This window comes from Toxorhynchites rutilus, chromosome 3 (assembly GCF_029784135.1).
Source record: "Toxorhynchites rutilus septentrionalis strain SRP chromosome 3, ASM2978413v1, whole genome shotgun sequence".
NCBI classification, from domain to species: domain Eukaryota; kingdom Metazoa; phylum Arthropoda; class Insecta; order Diptera; family Culicidae; genus Toxorhynchites; species Toxorhynchites rutilus.
Genome location: NC_073746.1, coordinates 256727415 through 256747128, shown reverse-complemented (window position 1 = coordinate 256747128; position 19714 = coordinate 256727415). Strand labels below are relative to the sequence as shown.

General features: G+C 36.5%; 2 protein-coding genes across 10 annotated transcripts in view; one reads left to right on the top strand and one right to left on the bottom strand.

The window, feature by feature from the left end:
- The window catches only part of LOC129780113 (uncharacterized), a 391085-nt gene that overhangs the window by 154023 nt on the left and 217348 nt on the right, over positions 1-19714 (bottom strand). For 2 of the 9 annotated variants that reach the window (XM_055788070.1, XM_055788068.1), the window contains exon 2: positions 15061-15343. The exons of the other annotated variants lie outside the window; for them this stretch is intronic. Coding sequence is in view for 1 of the 2 variants with exons in the window: in XM_055788068.1 (XP_055644043.1) it covers positions 15061-15123 (63 nt within the window). In the remaining variant the exon portion in view is untranslated. The remainder of the gene's footprint in view (positions 1-15060; positions 15344-19714) is intronic. 9 annotated transcript variants of the gene reach the window in all.
- Positions 17290-19714, top strand: part of LOC129780125 (60S ribosomal protein L36) — a 378186-nt gene continuing 375761 nt past the window's right edge. The window contains exon 1 of the mRNA XM_055788086.1: positions 17290-17299. The gene's annotated coding sequence lies outside the window, so the exon portion shown is untranslated. The remainder of the gene's footprint in view (positions 17300-19714) is intronic.

The following is a 19714-nucleotide window of genomic DNA, read 5'->3' as shown; positions in this document are numbered from 1 at the left end:
GTGAATTTAAGAAGTTTTTCTCGTAACATCATCACCTATCATAGCAATAAATAATTTAATTCTGAAACAACTAAATAAACAAATGAATTAATTTTGTTTGCTTTAAAAAAATGCAGTTATTGTTATTGACAGGCTATTATACTGAGTTGATCGAAAAGTGTTTTTTTACCAGTGCTGTTCAAGTGAGAAGAAAATGTGCACTCTATCAACATGCCATTTCCAGAATTATTTCTGTCTCTTAAGATCCAAGTTGCAGACGCAGATGCACAGTCATGCTGAAGTCGTAGTTGCGGATCCGAGATACTTTTATAATTCGTCTTTCATTATTCATGTACGCTATTTTTTTCCAAGATTATATTTTTTGTTAAGGCTCATATGGCGTTAGCCTGACGGGGCCGGGGGTACAATATTTTGACAATATTTCTTATAAGCTATGTTAGCGGTTGGCTCGAGGTTAGTGTTACAATTTGTTGACAGAATCGGGATGTTGTAGTCTCCAATGTTTTGTACATGTGCCCGACACGGGATACTTCCTATTGGGATGCAGCTGACCATTAATCAGCAGCGCCCCCCTAGTCTGTACCCCATATCTAGCGTGGTGCGTCTCTCGCGAATCGAGGAATCCAGTGTTGAATTGTCACTAACCGGTACAATCATCAGCTCGTGTAGAGTTGTCATGAGCGCTACAATCCTCAGCTCTTGGTGAATCTTGGTGAATGCCCAATCTTCGGCTCGTGTCGTTTGTATCTGTAAAGAGTATGTGTATGTATTGTCGTTTATTGTTTATCGATCGGATAGGAGTGATGTGATACAGGGACACAGGGATAAATGTCAACATTCAACGTTGACATCGGTATCTCTGAGGAACAGATATAGACAAAGTAGAAGATCAGGATCACAACTACTCAAGATATCCCGGACGGGGATATCCGATTGTCTGCCTTGTGCCCTCAATGCTCTAGAGAGCTGAAAGCGGGCAATATGGAACCGGATACATGACCAGACAACATGCTCGATGTCGTGGTAGCCATCGCCACAGTCACATAGATTGTTTGCTGCGAGCCCAATGCGATAGAGATGCGCGTAAAGGCTGTAGTGATTGAACATAAGCCGATATATCACACGAATGAAATCACGACCTAAAGGGTGTGTCACATCAAATTGCATCACGGAAAAAACGCTGTAGTAATTCGCCCAGTAGACCGATCATTTTGAAAATTTTAGACAGTAAAATAAAAACTAGTAAACAACTTTTGGCATTTTCTTTTTATTCATACTTCGAGCCCAAGCCCGTATGCTCGCACCTTCCTCTTTACCCCGTCTATAAGGTTCTGTACAACGTCAGGTTGTAGTTTTTTTTTAACAGAAATCCATTTTCTCTTGAAGTCCGCCTCCGATTTGATAACTTTTGGGTTCTTCCGGAGGGTCTGCTTCATATTCGCCCAATATTTCTCTATTGGGCGAAGCTCCGGCGCGTTGGGCGGGTTCATTTCCTTTGGCACGAAGGTGACCCCGTTGGCTTCGTACCACTCCAACACGTCCTTTGAATAGTGGCACGAAGCGAGATCCGGCCAGAAGATGGTCGGGCCCTCGTGCTGCTTCAATAGTGGTAGTAAGCGCTTCTGTAGGCACTCCTTAAGGTAAACCTGCCCGTTTACCGTGCCGGTCATCACGAAGGGGGCGCTTCGCTTTCCGCAAGAGCAGATCGCTTGCCACACCATGTACTCTTTGGCAAACTTGGATAGTTTCTGCTTGCGAATCTCCTCCGGAACGCTGAATTTGTCTTCTGCGGAGAAGAACAACAGGCCCGGCAGCTGACGAAAGTCCGCTTTGACGTAGGTTTCGTCGTCCATTACCAGGCAATGCGGCTTCGTCAGCATTTCGGTGTACAGCTTCCGGGCTCGCGTCTTCCCCACCATGTTTTGCCTTTCGTCGCGGTTAGGAGCCTAATGAACCTTGTATGTACGCAGGCCCTCCCGCTGCTTGGTCCGCTGGACGAATGAACTTGACAAATTCAGCTTATTGGCGACATCCCGGACCGAACTTCTCGGATCACGTCTAAACTGCTTAACTACGCGCTTGTGATCTTTTTCACTGACGTTAGGTTCTCGAAGTATCGTTTTAGTACTCTGCTGACCGTGGATTGGACGATTCCCAGCATCTTACCGATGTCCCGATGTGACAACTACGGATTCTCGAAATGAGTGCACAGGATTAATTCACGACGCTCTTTTTCGTTCGACGACATTTTTCCAAATTTACGAAAAATTGACAGTGAAGCATGGCCAACGTGATCTATACACTCTTATCTGATTATAAGCGAAAGCTGAAGATATAATTCCTAAAAATTAAATTTCTACAGCGTTTTTTCCGTGATGTAATTTGATGTGACACACCCTTTACATTCAATCCCTTGAATCATGCACTTGTTGAGATCACTATGTTAGAGCTCATTTTTTCGAATTTCCCGAGACGCGAAACAAATCCGACGAAATGATATTCTATAGTTATGAAAAATGGCGTAATTACGGCGAAACATTTTCATCTCAGCTTTAATTTTGAGATAATCCGTGTAAAATCGTCGCTAAACCTTATTATCACCGATTTTTCTCTTCGTTTTATTTATATTAATTTTTCATTGTCTGCGAAACTCCGATAAACGAATAGTAAGACACAAACAAAAAAGCCGCAATACACATAAATGTTCCAGGAAAATTCACAAAAAAGTTATTGGTTCGGCATCAATCAACTGTCTACCATCGATAGTAATATTTGCGTTTGAGGTGATGGTTATCATGACATCGAGCATGTGGTCTGGTTCTGTATAAACTTTCATTCTGTCGGGGCTCATCTATCGGATTCACTCAGGGCACTAGGAAGGCAATCTGACTTACCGGTTAGAGACATCTTGGCTAGTCGCGACCTCAACCTTATGCTTTCTCTTTACCAATTTCTCAAAAGAAATGATATCTCTGTTTGAATCCTTCCCTCCTCATCAAACCAAACTACCCCACTCGCTCCATCCTGGTCCTAAATCCTAATCCTGTCCACATAAACTAGTGTTAGATTTAATTATTACTAAATTGTTAGCCTTAATTATATAGAAAATAAATTATATTTTAAGGTGAAATTTTACTCTGTAAACGGTAGATGATAAGTTTGGACGGACAAATTCTCTGATGCCTTTCCATTTATTACGTTTTGAACCACCATTGACAGCTGCTTAAGTCGCCTTTCTGTCAAAATAAACAACAAAACAAAACAATTCAACAAACTTAAAAAAGTCAGTTTAAAATTTCGCTAGGGACATCTAGGTGTTTTAGTTAGAAAATAAATTTCGTAAAATTTTATACTTTTTGTGAGCCCCCATCTTAGATCATTGTGTAGTGTATTCAGTGAGATAGCGACTGATTTTTGACTGATAGATTCTCAAAAGTTTTGTTCTGAAACTTCTAGTCCCTTCGAGGTAAAACTGTCACCTGGTTTGTGTCTCACTGACAGGAAAATGCGTCCTTATTTTTTGTAGATACCTCGTGTTTATGATCTAAAGACAAAACGGCAAAGCCGCACTGATATTCAGATGCAAACAGCTAAAGTCGACTCGAATTGGTTATGTCAAAAAAAGGCTGCCAGGCCTTGGCATCCCTCGATCAACACTCATCGGCCACATATACGGTAGATTCTCACCCAGGCTGGGTGTTTAGTTCTGATCAGGGACAGTAGTTTTTCCGTTACATGCTTGATCTTAAGAAGTTTTTATGAGCTTCTTATCACCCATATCCGTCATCTGGCTTTTTCATTGTCAAAAACCAACTTGAAACTTCCTTACAATACGAAAGAAAATTGCCGGTTGAGTGTTTCTAGAAATCCGAACCATTCGTTCCGCGAATCTATACAGAAATACTTCGATATAACGTACTCTCGTTATAACGTACTCTCGATATAACGTCACTCGATATAACGTATATTTTACCTCGATATAACGTACACATTTTCAAAGTCCGAAGGAATAATTTTTTGAACACTGTTTTCTTGAAAGAACAATAAATTATCTGTATTTTGGTACTAAAGCTTGATTTGTACTTTTTACCAATCCCGAAGAACAACTGTTTTGTGATTCCGGATTCTAAATGAATCATGCATTAATCAACAGTACGAAGGGAAACATCATGAGAAAGGTTGGTTTCGTCTTCTAGTTGAATTTATTCATTAACCTTACTCTAACAGAATAAAGTAATATAATCTACGTTTCTGAGTTCTTTATTCTGCTTCGATATAACGTACAATTCGATACAACGTACAATTTTGAAAGCAAAATGTACGTTATTTCGAAGTTACCCTGTATCAGCCAGGGAGGTTTCAATTGAGTACGGAAAACTTGCATTCTGAAGACTGCCTACGATGGTGGATAATTGTAATGAGTTGAATGAGTTGAGTTAAAAAATAGTGGGAACATGTCATTTGCCGAATATTGATTCTGCACTAACGCCGATTAGTAGAACCTGAAACAATTCGAGTTACGTTACCAGAACTTTGAGCGACCCCAGTCTCTCCCTCATTTTCATAACAGAAAACAGCAAGATGTGAAATCTCCTCCCTCCCTTACAAGTGCTATGTAATATTTGATCGGAAGTATTTTCGACAATATTTGAACGAAAATGGTACAATATGAAGACACTTTGACTGTACAACTGTTAATTGATTGAAAAAATATTTTAAAATTGCTCAAGCATAGTGACCCAAGTCCTAACAAGTTATTGATTGAAGTAGTCAGAGTGGACCATGTACATGTAGGAAGCCAAATAGCTATCTATTCTGGACGCGAGACTTGATTTACAATTATTATACATCACGTTTAATCACATGGTGCAGTCTGACTTAACACCGACCATTTTAAACCCTACATAATGAGCCTTCACTTAGAATCTTCAAAAACTACGATTTTTACTCCACTGTATCCCCACAGCATACTTGATGGTTTTGTTATTGTTCGTTAGCGCCAGGGTAGCAAATCTACACGTGGAGATCAAGTACGCTATGTGAACACAGTGGACTAAAAATTGTGGTTTTTGAAGATTGTAATTGGAGACTGATAAAAAAATGCTAGAAATAGTATGGCAGCTAAAGTAGAAGAGGCAGCATGATAGTCCCTACAAATAAATTATAGAGTGGTTAGATAGCATTATTTTGATAGTAGATAGGAACAAACAAGTTTATTATAAATTTTTGGGAGAAAACTAGTATAACGTTGAAAACATTAACTTTTAAGGTTGTTACTCCTGAAACGTTACTTTATTCCAATAACTTAAGTATTGTTGCCAGTATAAAATTTTCTCATCATTCAAATGGAATTAACATAATCGTTCCATGTACCGTGCTTTCATAGTACTATTATAGTTGAGATTCGACCATATGCGTAGAAGATTTTTTCATCAAATATGATCTTCTATCGTCTGCCAAAAGGTTTCCGTATGACACTCTACGTTCAACAGATGACGTAAAATACTAGCATACACGGGTATTGGTATTTCAAGGTTAATTTGTCAATAACTCTAAAACAAAATTAGACTCTAGGATATCAGATGATATTTTTATTAAAGTTTTCTCAAAAAAAGATAAATTTAATCTTGTGAATTAAATGTCAGATAGCCTTGATAATTCGACACGGTTTGTTTGAAACAATTATTATTCTAGTATTATAGTAATTCAGCCATTCCATGTCAAACCGGTATAGTGGTTCTCAGATTTTTGGGAAAAGTGGCAATTTTGTTCTTTATCGCAAAACATTAGACCCGTATTTTTGATTTTTTTTAATTAGGGTGACCATTTCTATTTTAAGGTGGTGTGAAAAACCAACTTGCCCCCTCTTTTTTTCCAAAATGACTTTTTTCAAAAATTCATAAATTTTGAACTACTACACCGATTTTGATGTTCGACATATCAAATTAAAGGGAATAGTCTTCTTTGCAAAAATATTATACTTACGAAAAAATGGATTCTGCTTTCATAATTATTGATTCTATTTGATATTCATAATCTTCATGGTCTCGGGATCAAGGGCGCCATATTTATTTTTTTTTAAATCAGAGATTTTTCCACATAACATATCTAAAAATCAGAAATGTGTTTTTTCGTTTTGAAGTTATGATCTTTAAAGTTAACCGATAATTCAAAAAATATTTTTTTCCCCTTTAGCGATAAAAAACAAAATTAACACTTTTCACGAAAATCTGAGAACCACTATACTGCCCATGATTGCATAGGAGACGTAATCGACAACACCATTAGTGTTGGGAAAGCGCGTTTTTGTTGTTTTTTGACCTACAAGCATAGCCATGCAAATTTCCGATGAAACGATCTGTCCCGTTGAAGGATATTATCGGCAAAAAGAGGGCCTAGGTGATTTTGCGGATTATAACGTATTATTTCCATTTGGAAAACGCTTGCGTCTATTTATGCGGACAATCAATCGTTTCAATGAATATTTGTCCGCATAGCTAGACGTAATCACCAGGTTGCTCTGTTTGTAGCGTTAGTATTTACAATTCCGATAATAGTCAAAACATCTCCGTCGGTAGTTTCAGTTGTTATTGGATAAAATCAAAAAGGTTCGGAAGAAATTTAGTGAAATGTCTGGAAAAGGAGCTCTTGATTTGTTGTGAGTCTATGATAATACTTTTTTCCTGAAGAATACTCTGGGATATGATAAGAACAGCAGGTTCTTGTTTTTTCAATAAATAGAATTTGTAAAGGCAATCTGCAATGTTGGTAATTTTAACAACATGATTTATCGATATCACGATCAATCGCATAAAGATGGTGGAGTGACTTACTCCAACGGTATGAGTAAATGCTGATTATGTGGAATAATTCAATGTTGAGGAGTTACAATGCTAAGAACCAATATTATTTTAATTTTACTACTGATCTGATTGTTTCATTATCTACTTGAAGATTCAAATGCAGAAATTTAGGCAATTATAACATTAAAAAGCACAATTGCTTCTCTTTGTTCATCGTGTACAGAAAATAGTAATTATATGAGCAGCGTTTAAATGGTTTCTTATATTCATCTATTAGTAAATATTAAGTAATAAGACACTTTCGTGACAGACATGTTTGGATTCTACAAAGAATGTGATTCAAATGTAGATTTAGCTCATAGCACATAATACTGAAAATTGTTGACTTTCGAACGATGTATGAAAGCTGTATGGAACTAAGTCTGTTATGCGGACAAACAGTGATTTTTCGGAAACGTTTTTTCAAAATTGCTCAAATGTTTTCGAACAAAAAATGTTTGTTTGCATGTTGAGCAAACGTATAGCATTGTGTAGAATACGAAACAGCGAAAAAGTCGATTTCGTTCATTTTGTCGTTTACGTCTTCTATATATATAAAAATGGAGTGATGTCTGTCTGTCTGTCTGATTCTTATAGACTCGGAAACTACTGAACCGATCGACATGAAAATTGGTATGTAGGGGTTTTTGGGGCCGGGGAAGGTTTTCGTGATATTTTGAGACCCCTCCCCCCTCTATAAGGGGGGGCTGCCATACAAATGAAACACAAATTTCTGCATTACTCGGAAATTAACCAAGCAAACGAAACCAAATTTGGCATGTGGAGGTTTTAGGATGCAATAAATGTTTCTATGGTGATAAGATACTCCTTCCCCCTCTCTTAGAGGGGGCTGCCATACAAATGAAACACAATTTTTTGCATTACTCGGAAATTAATCAATCAAACGAAACCAAAGTTGGTATGTGAAAGTTTTAGGGTGCAATAAATGTTTCTATGATGGTTAGACAGTCCTTCCCCCACTCAAAGGGGGGGCTGCCATACAAATGAAACACAAATTTCTGCATTACTCGAGAATTAATCAAGCAAATGAAACCAAATTTGGCATGTGGAGGTTTTAGGATGCAATAAATGTTTCTATGGTGATAAGATACTCCTTCCCCCTCTCTTAGAGGGGGCTGCCATACAAATGAAACACAATTTTTTGCATTACTCGGAAATTAATCAATCAAACGAAACCAAAGTTGGTATGTGAAAGTTTTAGGGTGCAATAAATGTTTCTATGATGGTTAGACAGTCCTTCCCCCACTCAAAGGGGGGGGCTGCCATACAAATGAAACACAAATTTCTGCATTACTCGAGAATTAATCAAGCAAATGAAACCAAATTTGGCATGTGGAGGTTTTAGGATGCAATAAATGTTTCTATGGTGTTAAGATACTCCTTCCCCCTCTATTAGAGGGGGCTGCCGTACAAATGAAACACAAATTTTTGCATTACCCGAGAATTAATCAAGCAAATTAAACCAAATTAGGCATATGGAAACTTTAGGGTGCAATGAATGTTTCTATGGTGGTTAGATACCCCTCCCCCCTCTCTTAGGGGTGGCTGCCATACAAATAAAACACAAATTTCTGCATTACTCGAGAATTAATCAAGTAAATGGGCGGGACGAAGTTTGCCGGGTTAGCTAGTCTCCTATACAAACATGGGCAGTATATCGGTTTGACATGAAATGGCTGAATATTTGTATCTAGGAACCATCAGGCTACAACAGTCGCAGCGAATAGTGTGTGCTTAGCTAGAATCTTACCTTTTTCAGAGACTGAAATCGCTGCTAAGTGTAACGTACATTGGACAACTAACAGTATAACAAGCTCAAAAAACGTTAAATAAATGGTCAGCATACATCCTTGTTCATATAGAGACACAACGAACAAAAATCTTAAGCTACAACTCTTACGAATACTATAACACATACATTCATTTTGCGCATAATTGGAGAAGGAAAGAAACCCGCTGTTGACATTCAAAAACAGTGCTTTCCACTTCAGGGATAGTAAGTGGATAATTTATATTTTGAGCCGAAAGAACAAATAATTTGGGTATTCGGTTTCTTTAAAAATAAATATTAAAGCAGGAGATTGTAATAAATGTAAATTTTTTGATACCATGAGCTTTGTAGAGGATCAATCGAGATTCAATATCATTCAATCGGCAGTCAATTTATAAGAAAACTGTTACGATCAATTAACTAGGCTAGCTGATGGCAGAACACATGAAAGTATGCTTCATTTTATTCTATATGATAATGGCCATGTCATCAGCATACGCATCCCAAAAAGGAGAGGGTTGAAAACTTTTCGGATAATCAAACAAATCATAATGCTTGAAATTTGAAACCTGAAAATTTGAAAACCTTATTTGATGTATAATTAACTACATTATTAAACGCACAACACTCATCTAATTTAAAGGGTATTCACCAGGTTGCTCTGTTTGTAGCGTTAGTATTTACAATTCCGATAATAGTCAAAACATCTCCGTCGGTAGTTTCAGTTGTTATTGGATAAAATCAAAAAGGTTCGGAAGAAATTTAGTGAAATGTCTGGAAAAGGAGCTCTTGATTTGTTGTGAGTCTATGATAATACTTTTTTCCTGAAGAATACTCTGGGATATGATAAGAACAGCAGGTTCTTGTTTTTTCAATAAATAGAATTTGTAAAGGCAATCTGCAATGTTGGTAATTTTAACAACATGATTTATCGATATCACGATCAATCGCATAAAGATGGTGGAGTGACTTACTCCAACGGTATGAGTAAATGCTGATTATGTGGAATAATTCAATGTTGAGGAGTTACAATGCTAAGAACCAATATTATTTTAATTTTACTACTGATCTGATTGTTTCATTATCTACTTGAAGATTCAAATGCAGAAATTTAGGCAATTATAACATTAAAAAGCACAATTGCTTCTCTTTGTTCATCGTGTACAGAAAATAGTAATTATATGAGCAGCGTTTAAATGGTTTCTTATATTCATCTATTAGTAAATATTAAGTAATAAGACACTTTCGTGACAGACATGTTTGGATTCTACAAAGAATGTGATTCAAATGTAGATTTAGCTCATAGCACATAATACTGAAAATTGTTGACTTTCGAACGATGTATGAAAGCTGTATGGAACTAAGTCTGTTATGCGGACAAACAGTGATTTTTCGGAAACGTTTTTTCAAAATTGCTCAAATGTTTTCGAACAAAAAATGTTTGTTTGCATGTTGAGCAAACGTATAGCATTGTGTAGAATACGAAACAGCGAAAAAGTCGATTTCGTTCATTTTGTCGTTTACGTCTTCTATATATATAAAAATGGAGTGATGTCTGTCTGTCTGTCTGATTCTTATAGACTCGGAAACTACTGAACCGATCGACATGAAAATTGGTATGTAGGGGTTTTTGGGGCCGGGGAAGGTTTTCGTGATATTTTGAGACCCCTCCCCCCTCTATAAGGGGGGGCTGCCATACAAATGAAACACAAATTTCTGCATTACTCGGAAATTAACCAAGCAAACGAAACCAAATTTGGCATGTGGAGGTTTTAGGATGCAATAAATGTTTCTATGGTGATAAGATACTCCTTCCCCCTCTCTTAGAGGGGGCTGCCATACAAATGAAACACAATTTTTTGCATTACTCGGAAATTAATCAATCAAACGAAACCAAAGTTGGTATGTGAAAGTTTTAGGGTGCAATAAATGTTTCTATGATGGTTAGACAGTCCTTCCCCCACTCAAAGGGGGGGCTGCCATACAAATGAAACACAAATTTCTGCATTACTCGAGAATTAATCAAGCAAATGAAACCAAATTTGGCATGTGGAGGTTTTAGGATGCAATAAATGTTTCTATGGTGATAAGATACTCCTTCCCCCTCTCTTAGAGGGGGCTGCCATACAAATGAAACACAATTTTTTGCATTACTCGGAAATTAATCAATCAAACGAAACCAAAGTTGGTATGTGAAAGTTTTAGGGTGCAATAAATGTTTCTATGATGGTTAGACAGTCCTTCCCCCACTCAAAGGGGGGGGCTGCCATACAAATGAAACACAAATTTCTGCATTACTCGAGAATTAATCAAGCAAATGAAACCAAATTTGGCATGTGGAGGTTTTAGGATGCAATAAATGTTTCTATGGTGTTAAGATACTCCTTCCCCCTCTATTAGAGGGGGCTGCCGTACAAATGAAACACAAATTTTTGCATTACCCGAGAATTAATCAAGCAAATTAAACCAAATTAGGCATATGGAAACTTTAGGGTGCAATGAATGTTTCTATGGTGGTTAGATACCCCTCCCCCCTCTCTTAGGGGTGGCTGCCATACAAATAAAACACAAATTTCTGCATTACTCGAGAATTAATCAAGTAAATGGGCGGGACGAAGTTTGCCGGGTTAGCTAGTCTCCTATACAAACATGGGCAGTATATCGGTTTGACATGAAATGGCTGAATATTTGTATCTAGGAACCATCAGGCTACAACAGTCGCAGCGAATAGTGTGTGCTTAGCTAGAATCTTACCTTTTTCAGAGACTGAAATCGCTGCTAAGTGTAACGTACATTGGACAACTAACAGTATAACAAGCTCAAAAAACGTTAAATAAATGGTCAGCATACATCCTTGTTCATATAGAGACACAACGAACAAAAATCTTAAGCTACAACTCTTACGAATACTATAACACATACATTCATTTTGCGCATAATTGGAGAAGGAAAGAAACCCGCTGTTGACATTCAAAAACAGTGCTTTCCACTTCAGGGATAGTAAGTGGATAATTTATATTTTGAGCCGAAAGAACAAATAATTTGGGTATTCGGTTTCTTTAAAAATAAATATTAAAGCAGGAGATTGTAATAAATGTAAATTTTTTGATACCATGAGCTTTGTAGAGGATCAATCGAGATTCAATATCATTCAATCGGCAGTCAATTTATAAGAAAACTGTTACGATCAATTAACTAGGCTAGCTGATGGCAGAACACATGAAAGTATGCTTCATTTTATTCTATATGATAATGGCCATGTCATCAGCATACGCATCCCAAAAAGGAGAGGGTTGAAAACTTTTCGGATAATCAAACAAATCATAATGCTTGAAATTTGAAACCTGAAAATTTGAAAACCTTATTTGATGTATAATTAACTACATTATTAAACGCACAACACTCATCTAATTTAAAGGGTATTCACCAGGTTGCTCTGTTTGTAGCGTTAGTATTTACAATTCCGATAATAGTCAAAACATCTCCGTCGGTAGTTTCAGTTGTTATTGGATAAAATCAAAAAGGTTCGGAAGAAATTTAGTGAAATGTCTGGAAAAGGAGCTCTTGATTTGTTGTGAGTCTATGATAATACTTTTTTCCTGAAGAATACTCTGGGATATGATAAGAACAGCAGGTTCTTGTTTTTTCAATAAATAGAATTTGTAAAGGCAATCTGCAATGTTGGTAATTTTAACAACATGATTTATCGATATCACGATCAATCGCATAAAGATGGTGGAGTGACTTACTCCAACGGTATGAGTAAATGCTGATTATGTGGAATAATTCAATGTTGAGGAGTTACAATGCTAAGAACCAATATTATTTTAATTTTACTACTGATCTGATTGTTTCATTATCTACTTGAAGATTCAAATGCAGAAATTTAGGCAATTATAACATTAAAAAGCACAATTGCTTCTCTTTGTTCATCGTGTACAGAAAATAGTAATTATATGAGCAGCGTTTAAATGGTTTCTTATATTCATCTATTAGTAAATATTAAGTAATAAGACACTTTCGTGACAGACATGTTTGGATTCTACAAAGAATGTGATTCAAATGTAGATTTAGCTCATAGCACATAATACTGAAAATTGTTGACTTTCGAACGATGTATGAAAGCTGTATGGAACTAAGTCTGTTATGCGGACAAACAGTGATTTTTCGGAAACGTTTTTTCAAAATTGCTCAAATGTTTTCGAACAAAAAATGTTTGTTTGCATGTTGAGCAAACGTATAGCATTGTGTAGAATACGAAACAGCGAAAAAGTCGATTTCGTTCATTTTGTCGTTTACGTCTTCTATATATATAAAAATGGAGTGATGTCTGTCTGTCTGTCTGATTCTTATAGACTCGGAAACTACTGAACCGATCGACATGAAAATTGGTATGTAGGGGTTTTTGGGGCCGGGGAAGGTTTTCGTGATATTTTGAGACCCCTCCCCCCTCTATAAGGGGGGGCTGCCATACAAATGAAACACAAATTTCTGCATTACTCGGAAATTAACCAAGCAAACGAAACCAAATTTGGCATGTGGAGGTTTTAGGATGCAATAAATGTTTCTATGGTGATAAGATACTCCTTCCCCCTCTCTTAGAGGGGGCTGCCATACAAATGAAACACAATTTTTTGCATTACTCGGAAATTAATCAATCAAACGAAACCAAAGTTGGTATGTGAAAGTTTTAGGGTGCAATAAATGTTTCTATGATGGTTAGACAGTCCTTCCCCCACTCAAAGGGGGGGCTGCCATACAAATGAAACACAAATTTCTGCATTACTCGAGAATTAATCAAGCAAATGAAACCAAATTTGGCATGTGGAGGTTTTAGGATGCAATAAATGTTTCTATGGTGATAAGATACTCCTTCCCCCTCTCTTAGAGGGGGCTGCCATACAAATGAAACACAATTTTTTGCATTACTCGGAAATTAATCAATCAAACGAAACCAAAGTTGGTATGTGAAAGTTTTAGGGTGCAATAAATGTTTCTATGATGGTTAGACAGTCCTTCCCCCACTCAAAGGGGGGGGCTGCCATACAAATGAAACACAAATTTCTGCATTACTCGAGAATTAATCAAGCAAATGAAACCAAATTTGGCATGTGGAGGTTTTAGGATGCAATAAATGTTTCTATGGTGTTAAGATACTCCTTCCCCCTCTATTAGAGGGGGCTGCCGTACAAATGAAACACAAATTTTTGCATTACCCGAGAATTAATCAAGCAAATTAAACCAAATTAGGCATATGGAAACTTTAGGGTGCAATGAATGTTTCTATGGTGGTTAGATACCCCTCCCCCCTCTCTTAGGGGTGGCTGCCATACAAATAAAACACAAATTTCTGCATTACTCGAGAATTAATCAAGTAAATGGGCGGGACGAAGTTTGCCGGGTTAGCTAGTCTCCTATACAAACATGGGCAGTATATCGGTTTGACATGAAATGGCTGAATATTTGTATCTAGGAACCATCAGGCTACAACAGTCGCAGCGAATAGTGTGTGCTTAGCTAGAATCTTACCTTTTTCAGAGACTGAAATCGCTGCTAAGTGTAACGTACATTGGACAACTAACAGTATAACAAGCTCAAAAAACGTTAAATAAATGGTCAGCATACATCCTTGTTCATATAGAGACACAACGAATAAAAATCTTAAGCTACAACTCTTACGAATACTATAACACATACATTCATTTTGCGCATAATTGGAGAAGGAAAGAAACCCGCTGTTGACATTCAAAAACAGTGCTTTCCACTTCAGGGATAGTAAGTGGATAATTTATATTTTGAGCCGAAAGAACAAATAATTTGGGTATTCGGTTTCTTTAAAAATAAATATTAAAGCAGGAGATTGTAATAAATGTAAATTTTTTGATACCATGAGCTTTGTAGAGGATCAATCGAGATTCAATATCATTCAATCGGCAGTCAATTTATAAGAAAACTGTTACGATCAATTAACTAGGCTAGCTGATGGCAGAACACATGAAAGTATGCTTCATTTTATTCTATATGATAATGGCCATGTCATCAGCATACGCATCCCAAAAAGGAGAGGGTTGAAAACTTTTCGGATAATCAAACAAATCATAATGCTTGAAATTTGAAACCTGAAAATTTGAAAACCTTATTTGATGTATAATTAACTACATTATTAAACGCACAACACTCATCTAATTTAAAGGGGATATGTATGATTTTGGTGCAAAACAAACTTGACAATGTCGCAGAGAACACAGAAGCCAAATCGACTTCGTGGAACACGCACACTGTACAAGAGTTGGGGGTGACTTTGTTGGATACCGTGGGTTCTGTGCAAGAGCGAGGTTGGAGTGGTTGAACGCGGGGATAATTGATAAGAATTTGCAAAAAATTAGGAAGACACGGGGGTTGAGAATATTGAAACTTTTCCAGTACCTTGCCGCCGCCCTCGCGGTTGGTAGTCGGCAGTAGGAACTTTATCTTTCGACCAACTTCCATGCTTTTGTCTTTTCCTTCTTCCCTTCTTCGTGTACCAATTTTTCGAAGTCGTTCTCTCGGGAGAAAGGCTTTTGCCTTAATTATATATATTAAAGTCTAGCGAATGCCGTCCACATCGCCTCAGGACGCGGCTAGCAATTCTACAGTCTACGAGCTTGTTAGAGAGATAGTAGCTATTCTAGAGTAGAGCGAGTAGTAGTGGTAGTAGTAGAGCATTCACCTAAGAGAAGAAAAAATAAGAAGTAGAGCATTAAACATCGAACATTTCGGGCAGATATTGAAACGACACGAATCGATTTCGGAGCAGATCTGAAAAGCAGAACACAAAATGCTGAGCGAACATAGCAGAGGCGGTTACACAAAAGTTTTGTTCAATTACATTAGGAATGAACACAAGACGCTGTTTCATGTAGCTTGGATACGAGAAAATAAATTAACATGTAAATAACACACAGAAATAGAACCAGTGTAGGAAGGCTACGACACATTAGCTATTGATTCAAGCGTACGACTCGTGCAAGGTGGGAGCCTAATACACTTACATAGATTAGAGGTTATGCAAAAAATCTGTGAATTTCGGCTATGCTATTCAACATGGATGTGCTTGAGTGTAATCAAGATGTATTAATCACAATTCATTCGGTCTGGTTTCTGGTTTCTTGAATGAATATAAATTTACTGTACTTGCTCTAATAAAAAGCCGACACTTTTTCAATTGGGAATTAAGGTAAGGTGAGTTATTTTTTAAAAGAACGAGCAATAGAATTTGCTTAGTCTTGACGGCAACAAGCGAATTGCTATCATAAAAATGATATTTTATACGTGACTTGAAATGCAATCTGTTTCAATGATTTATTGTTCCTTGAAAGAAAAAGTTGGGTATCGAGATGAAATTCACTATTTGATTGTGTGGCAGGGTGGTTGTACGAGAGCCACCAACAGTATGAAGTTATCCATTTCGGCATAAAGAATTCAATGTGTCTAAATGCTTTTTCAATGAATTCTTTTTCAATTAAATTTTTTTTCTAATTTTACATGTGTATCTTAACTTAATCGCCTGGAAAAAAACTACATTTATTGGGAAACCTTTGCATAGACTGTTGTATTTTTTATTGTATCTTCCTAACTTTTTACAACTGACAACTGAGCGATACCATCTCGTTAAAACAACTCTTTTTTCGAAGGGATTACGCGCTCTGGTAGGACAATTGTCGAAACTAACATAAAAGAAAACATCGACAGAGCGATGCATATTCAACTTAAATAGGGTCATTCTATCTATGCTAAATAAAATCTGGGAGTGTAAGTAAAAATAAGGATTTTTTTCTCTACCAACCAAATAGCCAACTGATGATCAGTTTGTGTAACTTCTGAAAGCAATCAAACACAATGACCTTAGCTAAATCCACTTAGAACCGTCTTGTCCCACCCCCACTCCCTCGCTGTATTTGTTGCGTACAAATGTGTCCGTAATTTCTACGAACGATTTTTTTCTCTACGAATAATATCAATACTAGAATTTTCAGATCTATTCAACCGTATATCTGATACGAATCCACCGCACATAAATGCATGTTCATCTACATCGAAAAATTCACATCACCGGTTGCGTTCAATCGAAAAATGTTCCCCAAAAGAACGTGTTCAACCGCAAAAGATTTTGTTTTCCCCAAACACAATTACGCTAATCCCCAGACCTATCGGGAATGGTGAGGCTAAACATGTGTGTGCCAGAAAGCCATTTATAAATAGAATTATACACGAAATGTGATGCATAATTTATCCGCAGAAAGGATCAGTAAATGATCCGAAAAAAGGAGAACGAAAAAAAAAACATCGGAAGAGATCCAGCTGAAAATTATGTGTGGGATTATTCTGGAAGGAAGAAAGAAAAATGATTGATTATATCAAATTAGTACCGCACGTGGAATGTGACCGTGATGAAAGAAATAATTCTTTGCTTATCCATCGGTTGTATTGTCGTTTGTCATTCGGCAGCGGAAGAAGAGGAGGATGTTCGTCTAGGATGTAGTAAATATTTTGATATACCTCAAAATGTTATCTTATCAATTGTTTCCTCGAGAACCGGACACGTGCGTCTGATTAACTGGATATCGCGGTTCTTGTTCGGTTTGTCGTATTGATTTCTATTTCAGAATAATCGATTTTTACATTGGATCAATGTAATGTAATTATCTCAACTTGTCGTACGTAATATGCATAGTAATGCTAGATCATTCAGTATCTAGTCCTATTCCGCAAGCGTCTTTGCAGTGAATATTGTATGAGGACAGTTGGCGAACTTGGCTGATGATGTACACTACGTATCATAACTAATAGTAACGACAGTACTCAATTTTTTTTTAGTTTCCACAGATGTGTAAGAGCTTGGTTTAAATAATGTATATAGTATAGGATATAATCACTAGAGATGATACGGATGTCCGGTAACTACCAGGATATTAGAGAAAAAAAATTCTTATTAACATAAGATACATCATAACACAATAGCATATAAACATCATTCACACGTAATTAAAAATATGGTGAGATTAATGACATGTCAAAATGATATTAACATTAAATGATCAACTCATAACAGTATTAACTTTATAACAGTACATAAAATTAACTAGTGGTAAATTATGCTGAATGAATAACAAATTTCCAGCAGTTGATGGTGACAACCAATGTCGCTTTTCTTCGCACACCAGGGCTACTTCAAAGCTGTCTCTCGCGTGCTTACAGTTTTTCACTATAAATATTAGTAATGCTTCGAAATCCAGACCCTTAAACAGTTACTTACAGTTGCTTTTAATGCCGGACACATTTTGTCAGCAACATTTCTTTGAGAGAAATCAGTTTTTAATTTTTGTAGAGCTCATTATTTTATTGTTATTCTATTATAATCTTAAACCATACATCAATAATGAACGAAAATTATGAAATTTATTTAATGATTATAGTTTTATGAACATACTCTTATGCAACTCCTTCAATAACAAATTTCATCGTTATTTTTTTATCTATCCGGATTTAAAATCATCTTCTGAATGTGCTCTTTATTTCGGACATGGGTTTGTGAAACACAAATATTTGTTTTGAATTTCGACAGATAATGAAGGAATTTCAAATAAAATATCCGCTTCAGAAGATTCTTCTCATCGTCCTCCAAAGAACACGGAGAAGTAACTCATATTGAAGCACAATGTGTGCTTTTCAGACAATGCATAGTTATAGAAAAGTTGATCGAATATATTATTATTATATCTTGTAAAAAAATTAAATTACTAATCATTTCATAATCGATTCCAAATACAATCGTGGTTTTTCATTGAATGCAAACACTCTTTCAAAATCACGCTAACTCGTGTGTCGTTGAAACATATTTTTTGAGAAAAATCAATAACTGTAATTTTTTCAAGTACATACTAATAGATTATTTTTGGTAAGTAAAATACTATTTCGAGCCATAAAACCGGTTTGTTTTATTGTATAGGTTTAATAGAGGAAATTCTACTGTTTCAAATTCATTTCGAATTATTATATGATCCATCCACATTATTTATGAAATTGTTCAGTCAGAGTGAACCAAGTACACATAACCAGTCGTAAAACCCTGTTGATTGACCTTAAAAAGGTTTTTTTGTAATATTATAATTACGTAACTTTGCTAAAGAGTAACTAAGAGTTGTAGAAAACCAATTGTGGAAATAGATTGAGAGCTACTTATTTTGAGTTTGATTACTTCGCAATCAAAATTATGTTACATAGTCCGGTCTAACTGAACACCGACCATCTGAACTTAATTATTTTGTGAAACCAGATGTGAAACTATTACTGCTTTGCAAAATTAACATCAATTTCGCATGAATTACAACAAGTATTTAATGCATATGCCATTCATAGCTTTTAATCATCTCAAACAATCTATTCGGCGTTCTTCCGACCAAGCCACGGTATCTGGAAATTTGTATCCACATGGAGGAAGCCGCTCGTTCATGCTTTTTAAACTGTCATACAACCTGTTAGCTGCATCTATTCTTCGTACGATCATCCCCCATCAGGCGTCGTGGACAAATTATGTAACGCTAAAAATGCGATTTTTGGAAATATCTATGACCTTTTTAGAACGGGTTCTCGTTTGGTCCTCCATCCACATTATTTATGATTACTGGCTTGATTATTCCTTGAAGCTGAATAATCTCCAGTTCAAGCAGCTCGCTCATTATCGAAGTTGCTGTTCGATTTTTCGAACGGTTGGCATAAAATGGGTTAAGTAACACAACCTCGACTCACTCCACCCTACCCTACTAGCGTTACGTGATTTGTGCACGACGCCCATGTTCTCGATTGGGTATTGAACTGGCAAATAAACACAGTAGTCCAGTATTTGAAGCCACAGTTAAATTAAATATGTTAAAGTCCTTCGACTTTTATAAGTATTGCGCTATTCTGTTGGAATACCCAATCATCACGGTGATTTCGGTTCAAAGACGGCAGTAGATGTTTCAGAAGTGAACTCCTGACTGTTCATTCGTGTTGGTGGAAAAGCAATCTGATTCAACCCACCCTGAGAAAGTTCTCCCTA